This window comes from Lynx canadensis, chromosome D1 (genome assembly GCF_007474595.2).
Source record: "Lynx canadensis isolate LIC74 chromosome D1, mLynCan4.pri.v2, whole genome shotgun sequence".
In the NCBI taxonomy this organism is placed as follows: domain Eukaryota; kingdom Metazoa; phylum Chordata; class Mammalia; order Carnivora; family Felidae; genus Lynx; species Lynx canadensis.
Window position 1 is genome coordinate 67,932,543 of NC_044312.2, and position 13,024 is coordinate 67,945,566.

The following is a 13,024-nucleotide window of genomic DNA, read 5'->3' on the forward strand; positions in this document are numbered from 1 at the left end:
CCCGCCAGGGCGGGAGACCTGGCTCCGTTACAGCCCCAAATGGGGAGTGGCACGTGTGTATGCATGTACAGCCAAGTTAGAATTTTAAAAAATGAAGAAATTCCAAAAAAATCTAAAAACGCAAAGGCACCAAAGTCCATCTAGAATTCCACACTTTTCTTTTATGAAACCTACTACCCGATGTAACGTGAAAGCTGTCTCTGGGTAAAAATAGAATACTTCTTTAAACTCTAATCTTTATATTTCTGAGTCAAAAAGCACTTCCTGAAGCACAACGTGGCGGTGTAAGTATTTCCAAAGCTTTAGAGGGAGTTAAAGATCCTTTCATCTTTCGTCTACAGCCAGGAATTCACATTCCTGTAGGAAACGCACTGTTTTCCCTGGGCCTTTTGTAGCCTAGAAGATGGAGGCAGCAAAGAACAGGAGAAGCCCCCAGACCCTGTCCTGTGCTATCCATCCTTTGATGGGCTGATGAGAAGGTGATCAGGGGCGGCAGGCTGCATCGTATGAACTGTGACGATCCCAGTGCCTGGCTTCCTGTCCGCACTGGGACCCCTCCAGATGTGGGGCCTGGGCAAAGTGCCTTTGCCACTCCCAATTCGTGGCATAAAGTGTAATGCTCCGTGCATGTTTCTTGAATGAGCAAATGAATGAATGAGTGATTGATCGAATAAATACGGAGTCTGTGGGGAGACCCTATTGTTGTATTTTTCCCAGCAGAAGAAATTTTCCAGGCTGTTACACTAATTAGGGCTAATATTCTCAGTTATTTTGAGGATAGCTTGAAACTTGCTGCTAATTTAAATAAAATGGTTACGTTTACTCATTAACCAATTAGCATGCTTCCTAGCAGCTTCACCTCACTAATTTGATTAGTTACACTATGCTTTCTCCTACCCAGAGCTGAGAACATCACAACTATATCAGAGTAAACTTTTTAAAAAAACACGGAAGCAGAATCTCTCACAGGGTTTAAACACAGATGTGAACCCAGTCCCTCTTTCCAGCTCACCGTGTCCCCACTAGAAGTTGCTCTATGTTACCGTTCCTATCACTAGACTAAATTGGTTTTTCAAGGAAAACAAAACTTTCCAAACTATGGGGACTTCCTGAAACGCAACCTGTCTCCTATGTTTGAAGAAGGAATGATCGAAGCTGGAGGAGAAACTGGAAGCCAAAATACATGCCCCCTTCCTAGCCCTGTGTTTGTCAGTGACCTGCAGTACATACGGGCTCAGGCTAGTCTGCTCATATCATTTTCCTGTTTTCTTATTTGTCAGAGGTGGAAGTGATTTAGCAAATATCTAAGTTTCTGTGGCAGAGACCGGCTTCCTGGGCACGCAGAAAACCCTAGCTTCCCACACCCTCGGTAGTTAGCTGGCAGGGCTGTGTGACTGGCTCTGGTGAATCAGACGTGAGAGGAAGTAAGGTGAGGCATTTTTCATCTGAGGCATGAAAATCAGAGTTCCAGGCACACACTTCCCCTTTGAGGGGGGGTTGTGGGTGGAACTGTGTACCTCAAAAGTTCGTATGTTGAAGTCCTAATCCCCCACCCCCCCGTATCGCAGAATGGGACCTTCTTTGGAAATAGTCATTGCAGATGTAACTAGTTAAGTCAGGATGAGGTCACATGGGAGTAGGGTGGCCCCTAATCCAGTATGGCTGGCATCCTTACAAGGGACAGAGACCTGGGAGAACACCACACGAAGGTGGTATGCTACCACAAATAGAGTTCTTGGTAGCCAAGAACTACCAGAAGCTAGGAGAGAGGCCCGAAACAGATCCTTTCCTGGTGCCTTCAGAGGGAGCACATCTCTGCCAACACCTTGGTCTTGGACTTCTGGCTTCCAGAACTGTGAGACGATATACTTCTGTTGTTTAAGCCACCCAGGCCATGGTCCACTGTGATGACTGCCTTAGGAAATAATCTAGGGGAAAGACCACGTGGTCAGACAGCACATCCACAAGGGATGTCACTAATGGCCTGAAGAGGCACTCTGCCTTTAGCCAGCTTTGTGAACAGAGAAAGAGAAATGTCTAAAACCTGGAAATAAGGCAAAACGGGAGAGGAAATGGTCTGTCCTTTCAATATCCTACTGGGGCATGAACAAGCCCACCTAAGGGTATGCAATTTTCCAGGAGAATGTACCTGTGTTTGACTTTGTTATTTACCTTTTGACTGGTAGCCAAACACTAGGAAGTTAAATGGTAACTTCCAGATTTGTCTAGTAAAGATCACACTAAAGGCTACGATTTTATTTCCCTATAGGACATTGACTGCTTTTGTATCTAATCTAGCAATCTTATTCTAACCTTCTTTTTTAGAAAATGCCTAGAGATCCTGAGCTCCTCAAATGCTCTCCAGAATTGCTTGACCTTCTTACTGGCTCCCTGATTAAGGAATTAAATTTTTGTCACATGTTCATTTTGATTTTAAGAATCATGTTTTACTTTTTTGAATTGACAAAATAAACTTGTTTGATTAATGGCAATGAGGTTTGAGGATTGTTTATTACCTGACTGATACAGATTCTTTCTGGTTTTAAAACCCCAAATGGAATAAGTTAGAAATCTGAAAGAAGGAAATGAGAAAGGGAAATGACTCTCCGGGTCAGCAGGATAAACTGGATCATCTTGCTGTCCTGCCTTCTTGACCTTTTTCTTCCTTCACCATTCTTGGCCGTGCTTGGCTGAAATCCAAGCCACACGGCTCAACTCTGGCCACATGTGTAATTCTTAGGAGAGAGAAGAGTTCAAGCCCTGGCTGTGGTGAAGACTTGAGGATTAAAAAATATAGAACAGTCTGTCTCCAGCCCTAGAATGGGGACTTAATGAGGGCAGTGACTTCCATCTGGCTCATGACTGTTTCCCAGGGCCAAGAACATGACCTGGTACATGTTGGACTCTCACTGATTTCAGAAGAAAAAAAATGTAATGAATTAAAAGGTCATACAATTCTAGGGTGGGAGTGCCCTTAGGGATTTCTTAGCTTAAGCACCTACATGATATAGGAACCTTTCATAATGCCCCTGGAGTCCACCAGAGTTGACTTGGACACTTCTGATGATGGAGAGGTCACAGTATCATCAGAGCCAATGACTGGGAAGAGTTTCTGTATACTCAGCCAAAAATATAATTTATATTTTATAATTTTATAATTATGGACATTTTCATGTCTCTCTTAGATCTGTTCCTCTCCAGGCTAAACAATTCCCGTTCTCAAGGACACAGTCTTGAGTTTCTTTACCAATCTTGTAATAATAAGAGCCAATATCTAGTAAGCAATGACTGTGTACCAGGTTTGTGGTCTCAGTGCTTTATGTGCATTGATTGATCTAATTCTTATAATAACCCTGAAGGTAGGTACTGCTATAATCTCTATTCTAAAGGTGAGAAAATTGAGGCACAAGGAAATTTTGCCACCTATTCAAGGAACCCAATTGGTATGTGGTCTGACTGGGATTCGAACCCAGACAGTCTGGTTCTTGACCACTATATATTGCCTCATCGTTTGCTTTTCAGCATTTTCAAGCTTCCTATCAAGGAAGGAACTCCTAGCAGAGTCTAGAAAGACTGTAACTTTGGGCTGATCTCTACTCCCCAGACAACAATGTGAGGTGCCACATCCCTCCCCTGGAGTTTGTGCAGTGTACCACCTGCACAGTTGTATGTGGCAGTCTCATCTGTGCATCAGTGAACTTCCCTGGTCTCTGTGGCCTCTGTGGCCATGGTAACGAGATTTTTCCAAGAGCTGTCAGTGTGTGTGGGGGGGAATGTCCCTGGAAATACATATCAAGGGTGTGATTTGGACCAAGTCTAAGAGATTCAGGCTCTATATTTGTCCACAGTCCCCTCATGAGGTGTACCCTGACCACATACTAAGGTGATAGCCCTAAGCCTCTCCTTTGCTCCTCCCCATCCAACCCGCCCCGCCCCACCCCCCAGGAGCCAGTGAAGTTTTTAAGGGCTAGTGGATACCTTTGGGAAGGCTTGCCAGTCAGAAGCCCTGTCTTGTCACCCACTGCTTATCCTGTGCACCTGCTTCTATGTCTGGTGGATGGAGGAACTCTACCAAGGACACATAGCCCATCTCCAGGATGAACCCATCCTCTTGGGCCACAGGGCAGGCCAGACTCAACAAGTTCCCGCCATGGCAGGTTACCTACCACCCTGTTCTGGGAAATGTGTTTGATCTGAGGTTAGTCTCCAGCCTCCTTATCTCTGGGCACTAACAACTGTGCACCTCCTCTGTGGGCCTGGTGGGAGAAGGCAACTGGGACCCTGTGCTCCCTGTACAGCCTAGTACAGGAATGGGGAGGGGGACCCAAGTCTTTAAGACTTGGCTGCATATCTCCATGAAGGAGTTGATTCATAAAGCACCGAGGGAAGGCAGCTCCCAGCCTTCCTGGCAAGCCCAGCACAAACTCACAGCTTCTCAGGCCAACTAAATTTCAGAACGAAGGAATTGAAGGTAAGTAGATAGAGCTGGTAGAGCTGGGCCTACAGCTGACCAGCACAGCTTCCTCATTTGCACAGAAGACAGGCCCAGATGAGACGAATCAGTGGTGCTAGGGATCAGAATCGCCATTACCTTTGGGTGTAGAGTATTGACCAAGAGGAGGAATGAGGAAAGCCCAGTGGGATGACAGGCTCAATCTGGATGCTGCCTACGTGGTTGCCTGCAAATATGGAAATTCACTGAACTGAACACTTCAGATATATGTACTTCAGTGTACAATCATGTCTCAATAAAAGGATAAAACAAAGGCTCAGAGAGGGTTAAGGTGACATTACAAATGTGTGGCAAGACCAAGCCTAGAACTCCGGATTCCCGAAGCCCCCCTTTCCATTATTCCACTGTATTTTTGCTGCCACAGAAACTCAGTGATGCTCCATTAGTCTAGGGGTAGGCTTTTACCAGGGCAGGAATCCATAGCACATGGCCCATGAGGTCAAGGAAAGTCAGTCCAGTGTGGGCTGGAGTTAGAATCTTGAAGGTATTTATACTGAGCAAGGCTTAATAAGCAAAAGCAATAGTAATAGTATAGCACTATTGCGACATTAACATCTAATATTTATTGAGTGCTTACTATATACCATACACTATTTAAAACATTTTTTAATGTTTATTATCTTTGAGAGAGAGCGAGAGAGAGCAAGCAGGGAAGGGGCAGAGAGAGAGGGAGACACAGAATCTGAAGCAGGCTCCAGGCTCTGAGCTCCCAGCACAGAGCCCGATGAGGTGCTCAAACTCACAGACCGTGAGATCATGACCTGAACTGTAGTCGGCCACCCAACCGACTGAGCCATCCAGGTGCCCCTACCAGACACTATTTTAAATACATGTGTTAAATCTTTACAACAACCTTGATGGTATATACCACTATGAATCCACATTTTACAAAAATACAATAGGCCCACCTTTAAAAACTTGCCCATTTAAAAATGTGACAACTAGAGAGCATTGAAGCTGATATTTGATTCCACACGACCTGATTCCATAATCCATGCTCTTAGCCACAACACAGACTGCCCTATATTGAACCAGCAGCAGCTAGTAGACTGGCAGCCTTTGCCCAAACTGACATCTGCTATCCCACAGAGAAAACACTCAACATTTGTCCAATGATCCAGATAAGCAACAATCCTACAGATTTCCACGTAGACTTGTTAAAAGCAAGTTCCTTCATTGTCTCCTGGACTGCATGTATTAAAAAGCAGACGAGGAATTGACAAAAAGACAAAACTACTTGTGACCTGGCCACGTTGGCCCATACTCAAGAATAACCTGGGGGAATTTCTGAGCTGAAAACTCCAGTGTCCAACTGCATTAACGATCAGAGAAATGCAAATTAAAACCATGGTGTGATACTATACACCTGCCACAGTGTCTATAATTTAAAAAGACAGGTAATACCAAGTGTTGGCAAGGATGTGGAACAACTAGATAACATGGTTGGCACGAGTGAAAATTGAACTAATTAATTTGGAAATCTGTTTGACAGTGTATTGGGTTGGCTTGGGTTGCCACCACAAAGTATCACAGGCTGGGTGGCTTAAATAACAGAAAGTCATTTTCCCACCGTTTTGAAGGCTGGGAAGTCCAAGATCTAAGTGCTGGTGCCTTCAGGTTCCAGGGAGAGCTCCCTTGCTAGCTTGCTAACCACCTTCTTGCTGTGTTGTCACATGGCAGAGACAAAGATGAAGAGAGAGAGAGAGAGAAACTTTGTAGTGCCTCTTCTTACAAGGACACTAATTCTATAAGATCAGGGATCTACCTTTATAACCTTATTTAACCTTAATTGCTTCCTTGCTCCAAATACAGTCAGGGTTAGTGATTCAACATATGAATTTGGGGGTGACACAATTCAGTCCATAGCATTCTTCCCCTGCCCCCCCCCCAAGTTCATTTCCTTCTCCCAAGCACAATGCATTTGTTTCACCCCAACAGCCCCTGAAATCTTAAGTCATTCCAGCATCAACTCTAGAGTCCAAATGTCATCAAAGTATCATCGAAATCAGATGGGCATGAAGCTCAAAGTGTGATTTATTCCAAGGCAAAACTTCTCTCCAGCTGAGAAACTGTGATATCAGAGAAGTTATGTGCTTCTAAAATATGGTGACTGGGCAAACACCGGTTAGACAAGTGTGTTCCAGAAGGGGGAAATTGGAAGGAAGAGGTGATGGATCCCAAATGAGTCCAAAACCCAGCAAGGCTAATTCCATTTAATCTCAAGGCTTGAGAACAATCCTCTTTGTCTTGATGCTCTTCCCTCCAGGCCCACTGGGGTGGCATCACCCTATGGCTCTGTGGAGTTGCCTGACCCTTTGGACCTCTGGGGTGGCCCTGCCCAAGCCACTCATTGCTTTGACCCTACCCCTGAGGTCCTGGGAAGGGTCATCCTGGACCACTGAAACCAGAGAGGTAGGCCTGCCCTTTGAGGTGACAGCCTTGCCCCTGGGTCCGTTGGTGGGTCTGGCCTTCAGCATCTTTCTTCTCTTGATGAATAGTGCATGTTGACAGATGAACAGCTCTATGCTCCTGCCTTGTGAAATCTAAGAAACCCATCAGCCTGCCTTCATTCTGTCCTCTCTTCAGTGGAGGCTGCCAGTGTCTCTGCTGGTATAAGCTCATCTCTATTTATGGCTTCTGCTGCTGTGATAGCCGATTGAGTCCACGAGTCCTACCATGGTCTCCTAATCAAACAGTGTTCAGTCACACTCAGGGTTCTCCTCAGAACATGCCATATGGACAGGATGAGAATTTTCCAAATCTTTGAGGTTAAATGGGGTCATAAGGGTCAAGCCCTGATCTAATGGGATTAGTGTCCCTTCAAGAAGAGACACCAGAGAGCTCTCTCATTCTTTCTCTTCCTGCTGTGTGAGGACACAGAGAAGGTAACCATCAGCAAGTCAGAAAGAGCCCTCACCAGAAACCACATCAGCCAGCACTTTGATTTTGAACTTCCCAGCCACCAGAACTGTGAGAAAATAAATTCCCGTGACATTTTGTTACAGCAGCCCCAGCCGACCAATGCAGGCATTGTCTGCTAAAAGTAAACACACATCAACCCTATGATTCAGTGATTTGACTCAGGTATAAATCCAAAAGAAATGAGTCCAAATGTGCACCAAAAGACATGAACAAGGATGTTCATAGCAGCAGTATTCATGATACTCTCAAACTGGCAATTTCCCAGGTGTCCATCAGCCATAAATATATAGGCAATACTGTATATTCATAAAATGGAAAATTACACAGTAATGAAAATTACAGCTACATGTAGCAGCATGGAGGAACTTTACAAATATGATGAGGAAAGACAGAAGCCAACATGAGAAAGCATACACCCTAGGATCCTATTTATATAAAATTCAGAATCAGGCAATAATGCTCTTTTTTTTTTTAATCTAGGGGCTGGTTATGTTGGTGCATTTGCTCTGAAAACTCACTAATCTGTACACTTACAATTGGCTACTTTCTGTACGTATGTTGCGCGTCAATAAAAAGTTTACATAAAAATAGTCATCTGAAAAATATCGCAGCATTGTAAGAATGAGGAATGAGCTGCTATACTGTGTGGTGTGGGGAGAGTGTGATCTGCTGACTTACAACTGACCAGTCAGTGATGTCACAGCAGCTTGGCCCCCATAAAGGACGAGCGGGTGGAGGTCACAGTGGATAGTTGCTCTAAGTCTCAGCACACACAAATCGTGATAGCCTTCAGTTGTATGTTTAGGTGGGTAACCACTCTTTTAAACACTCAGTTATAATTGCACAAATATACACATCTTCTATACCATCTTTTTAAAAAAAAATCATCGTGCCCTTCTGGAGGTAAGATAAGTAAACTCAAAGTGTCAGAACAGGTCAGTCTGTGGCATCCGTGGAAAAATGGCTGTCCGTTGTACTCTATTGAATAAGCCATTTCTCTTGCCTGTGTTTCAGCACCCTCTTTGGATATCTGGAGCCTAGGCTATGACTGGCTAATTTTTCCTAGGATAAGTTATTTCCCTGGTAGCTTCCCCTCATTCTCCACCAGGAGAAGGTCCTGAGAGCTAGAAAAGTTCTCCTGGCTATAGATCTTGGCTCCAGCTGTGATCTACTAAAGGGCAGAGCCCAGAGGCCATGAAATGGCACTGTGAAGAGATTCTGAGATGTCAGGGAGCTTGGGGGGACCTTGGGTTCCCACCTGCTAGGGAAGGGCATGGCTGCCAGAGCGAGGACTGAGATTTACCCATAGTTTCTCCAATAAGGCAGGCGTTCCTCTTTAGAAATTTATCCCTTTCCTTGCTCCCCACCCCAGGGGATCCAGGCATCCCAGCATCTGCTCCCCGCCCCCCACCTCCTTCCAGGCAAGGCAGGCATGACTCTCCTCTTCTACTCATGAGCATACTCTTATTGAAGAGCCCTGGAAGCCTCTGGGCCTACAGTAGCCACAACATGACTTTAGCTATCCTTCTCCACACTGGACATACATGTGTACACCCCCAACAGGAGCCTCTCTCAGGGAACTCACCTGCGGTGTCATCCCGTGGCAGATGTACACGATGGGAACGTTCTCTGTGTCTGGACCCTGATCAAGACACAAATCGGTCTTCAGAGAGTTCTGCAGCTGGACACCAGAGGAAAGGTAGCCACACCAAGGAGAAAGGAACAGAGAAACAAATGCATTAAGTCAGGAGAAGCCAGCATTCCACTGAGACAAGTCCCATGTCCATAATCGCCCCATGGCCCCTTGAATACTCTGGAGAGCAATAACCACCAGCTTTTGCCTTGCATGAAGGTGCTGAGAGAAAACCAGCCTCCTGTGAAGGAGAAGCATTTTTGTGTTGTTAAACTGTGACAGTCCAGGTAGAAATAAAAGATATTCACACATGCACAAGATGGTGCCAGTTTCTTTACCCTGTCTATTTCCATAGGGGTGGCACCACGGCTTTCAATAGTCCTTGGTTAGAAGTCTTTGCTCTGGAAGGTTGGGCAAAGTGGGCAATATGTTAGCTGCCTTCAGGCCTGAGATGTCCTCTGGGTCCTTTCTGCCTCCTGCAGATCCAACAGGGGCTGGCTTGGCCCCTGTGGTGCCCAGATGATGAATCTCCAGAGTGGAGGTCAGACAGGTGGATAAGGGGTCCAGGATGGGAGTAGGGGAAGAGACAGGTATCTCTTATCCTCACCTACAGGCACATAGCAATCAATAGAACCAGTGCCTGGGTACCATGGACCAGTGTCTTACCATGTCTGGTAAGAAAGCCAATATTCAATGTTCCTTTCTGGCATATGTCTACTTCCAGTCCCTGGAGAGGACAGGTTATGGTCCACATGGCCCTGCTCACCAGCTATAGCTGAGTAGACCATGGTGGGCACCAACAAGCAGTTTAGAATGAGTTAATAATTCTATTTCTTTATTCTCCATCCTTCTCCTTCTGGAATGTAACCATCTCATCATCCTCTTACTCTGTCCTAGAACTCTAGATGAGAGAGTCAGTGTGGTCAATGGGTGGTGGCCACAAGAATTGTGAAGCCATTTAGATTGGGTATGGGGGATCTATCAGGCCATATGTAAGCTGAGAGATCCAATGTGGCCAAGGAAGAAATGAAGCATGAGACAGGATTAGAGAAGTTCTGCCCCTGCTATGGCTTTAGTGGCTTCTGGGCTCAGGTGCCCATGTCCAGCTGCACTTTACTTCCTGTGCCCATTAGAGTTTGTGGTATCGTTAGCCACCTCAACTTGAGCTAGCTGATACATAGCTCTTGTTAGCAACCGAAGCACTCTGCTTAGAAGAGGGATGTTGGAATTCAGGGAAGACCAGGGCAATGGACTACACAGGTGGGGCATCTAGCCAAGGAGGCCAGAGACTGATGGTGGCTGAGCTTTCATGGTCTTGACAACCTGTGGCAGGAAGGCAATGGACCCAATTAGGGGTGCAAAATGCAACAACCAGAGGCACGTCTGTGCTCTGTGAATCCCCTGTTCTTGACAGGGGACAAGGAACAGAGTCCAATTCTTTTCTCTTGAGCTTCCTCTCCTCTACCAGGCAAAGGCATCTCAATCCCAAACTTGCAGTTTGGAAGTTCTGAAGAAATATAAATGTGTGCCAGCTCCCTAGGCAGAGGCTCCAGAAACATCTATGTAGCAAATCCTCGTTTATAGAAGAACTATTTGGCTTGCCTGTGTGAGGCAGCATACGTAAACACTCTCTAGACTTCTCCCACAGCCTACAGAGAGGTGGGTGTCACATCTAAAGCTGAGAACTGTAATCCATTAGTGAGACCCGCTAACAGCTGTCACAAAGCAAAAGCAAAAGGTCCATGGAGCCCTGATGTCAGACTTGGCTTTCTGCTAGGTTCTCAAAGCCATCCCCTGGGTGAGGAGGTAGGTGGTGGCTTTTGATAAAGTGCCCCCAGCTCTGTGTCATTCCTCCCCCATTAAGCAGGTGGTCTGTTGATGCTGTTGGGAGAGACAGGCTGGGATGGAATCCTGGCTCCAGCTGTGTGGTCTTGGACAAAGAACATTTACTCCTTCTTGTCTGTTTTCTCCTCTCTAAAATAGGGATAATAATAGTGCCTACCTCACAGGGTTGTTATGAGGGTTAAATGAGACACTACCTATGAGTACATAGCATGGAGCCTGGTAAGTAGCAAATGTGCAATAATTGTTAGCTACTATTATTACGGCTATAACCTTCCTGAGAGCCATTCAGGGAAACTAGCTTTTATGGCTGCATCTATGTGCCAGCTACCATGTGAAGTGCTTTCCATGTGTTATCTCCCCTAATCCTCAGAGCAATGCAGCCAGGTAATATGATCTCTTTTAAGGGTGAGGAACAGTGGCATAGAAGGTCTGCCTCACCTTGTCTGTGATGCCATTTCCATTGCATGGGCTCTTCCCCATGTCACCTCTACTTTTGCCTTCATTTTGTCAGACGAAGTCCTCTTCTTCCTTCTGCTCTCAGCTTCTCTGTTGCTCTGGAAGTGTTTCCTGACCCACATCTGGGTGTAAGGTCATGGCCCTATGCTTCATCATCATCTCCATTTCTCTTACTGTAGCACTTGGTGTGCTGTGTTCTTACTGCTTCTTCACGTGCCTTTCTCCCCTGTCTGAGCAGGCTGGGGCTATGTCTTTCTCATGGTCTGTGACACGGGCCAGTCCTGGCCCATAGCAGACAGTAAATCCATGTGGAATGAATGAATGAGTGAAGAAAATGAACAAATGGATGGCATTCCCAAATGAACAACACTGGCAGGTGGACAAGTGTAAAGTTCTTTTCCTCATGCAGCTGGCGACAATCCTGAGACTGAAAACTGCCCCCTCAGATGGTGTAACTATAACTTTTAAGGTTTTATAACCTGTCAAGATCACACAGAGTAAGTGGCAAAGCTAACGTTCGGAAGCTGGGTGTGTCTGTTTCCAGATGCTGTTCCATCTTCGCTGTCCACACTAGAGCTGGGATGAATCCAAAGACCCCGCCTCTTGGACATGGAGCTCCACCATCTGGGGGAAACCCGTTCCCACACAATGGGGCCCAGAGGCCCTTCTGCCTGTGGCAGTCATTAAAGGGACCTGTGAGTGGATTAATGGGCTGGGTTATAGACTTGACCCAGGCCCACTGAGAGTTCCAGGAGGTTTTTTGACCTGAGCAATGTAGTTTGGCGTAAGTTAGCACGGAAAAAGTAAGAAGAAGCTTTACCCCCAAGAAGACATCTCTGCATTTCAGAATAAAAACAATCACCAGGAAGAATGATTCAGCCTCAGCAAATCCTCTTGTGGCTGCATCCTGCTTTGCCCATCTTCACCCTGTTGCCCCCATTAAGAGTTAATTATGCTCCTTGACAAGCCAGCGTGTCTCTACTCTGTCAGAGCCCAGGCTGTGGAGGAGCCAGAAGGGAGGGGAGGCTGGCTGGGCTCCCTGAGCAGGGGCTGGCAGATGAACATGTGGGGGTGGGGGTCAGAGACCTTTGCTAGCCCTAGGGATGGTTAGCACTGCTCAGTCCTTTGGGATGATGAGAGAATGGCTTTTCAGCACACCAGAGTAAAAGCAGCTCTAACTAAGGACTCAGATCCATATCTCAACCCTGTATATGCCACTTACTATTTGATCAAAAAAGGTTTCTGGGTGTGGTGGTGAGGGCTACATGGTAAGTCTGCTGTACATCTCAATAAGATGAGACCCTTTTGCTTGGAAGACAAGAATGCTTTTGGTAAGGCCCAGTACTGCAATAGCCGTATACACAAACCTCCACTGTTGCTTTCCCACTGTAGTTAATACTGTTTGGCTGATACTGTTCAGCTATAGCTGACAGCTTGGTGAGAACATGAATCCAGAAGCTGGCCCTAGCTCACAGGGGTTTGGGGCCAATAGTTTCTCCAGAGCCACAGTAGCATAACCCTCCCTTTTGGATTGGGTCCAACCATGGCCAAGCATCATATACAACTTGCTATGGGCAGAGTGCAGGGGGACCAGTAACAGCTGTGTCCTCAATATGGCCCTAGGGAGATAGATGGGGTTGATAGGTACTTCATAG

General features: G+C 46.1%; 1 protein-coding gene across 2 annotated transcripts in view; it reads right to left on the reverse strand.

The window, feature by feature from the left end:
• Positions 1 to 13,024, reverse strand: part of GALNT18 (polypeptide N-acetylgalactosaminyltransferase 18) — a 353,532-nt gene that overhangs the window by 38,534 nt on the left and 301,974 nt on the right. For both annotated transcript variants that reach the window (XM_030332733.1, XM_030332732.1), the window contains one exon: positions 9,021 to 9,116. In XM_030332733.1, coding sequence (XP_030188593.1) covers positions 9,021 to 9,116 — 96 coding nt within the window. The remainder of the gene's footprint in view (positions 1 to 9,020; positions 9,117 to 13,024) is intronic.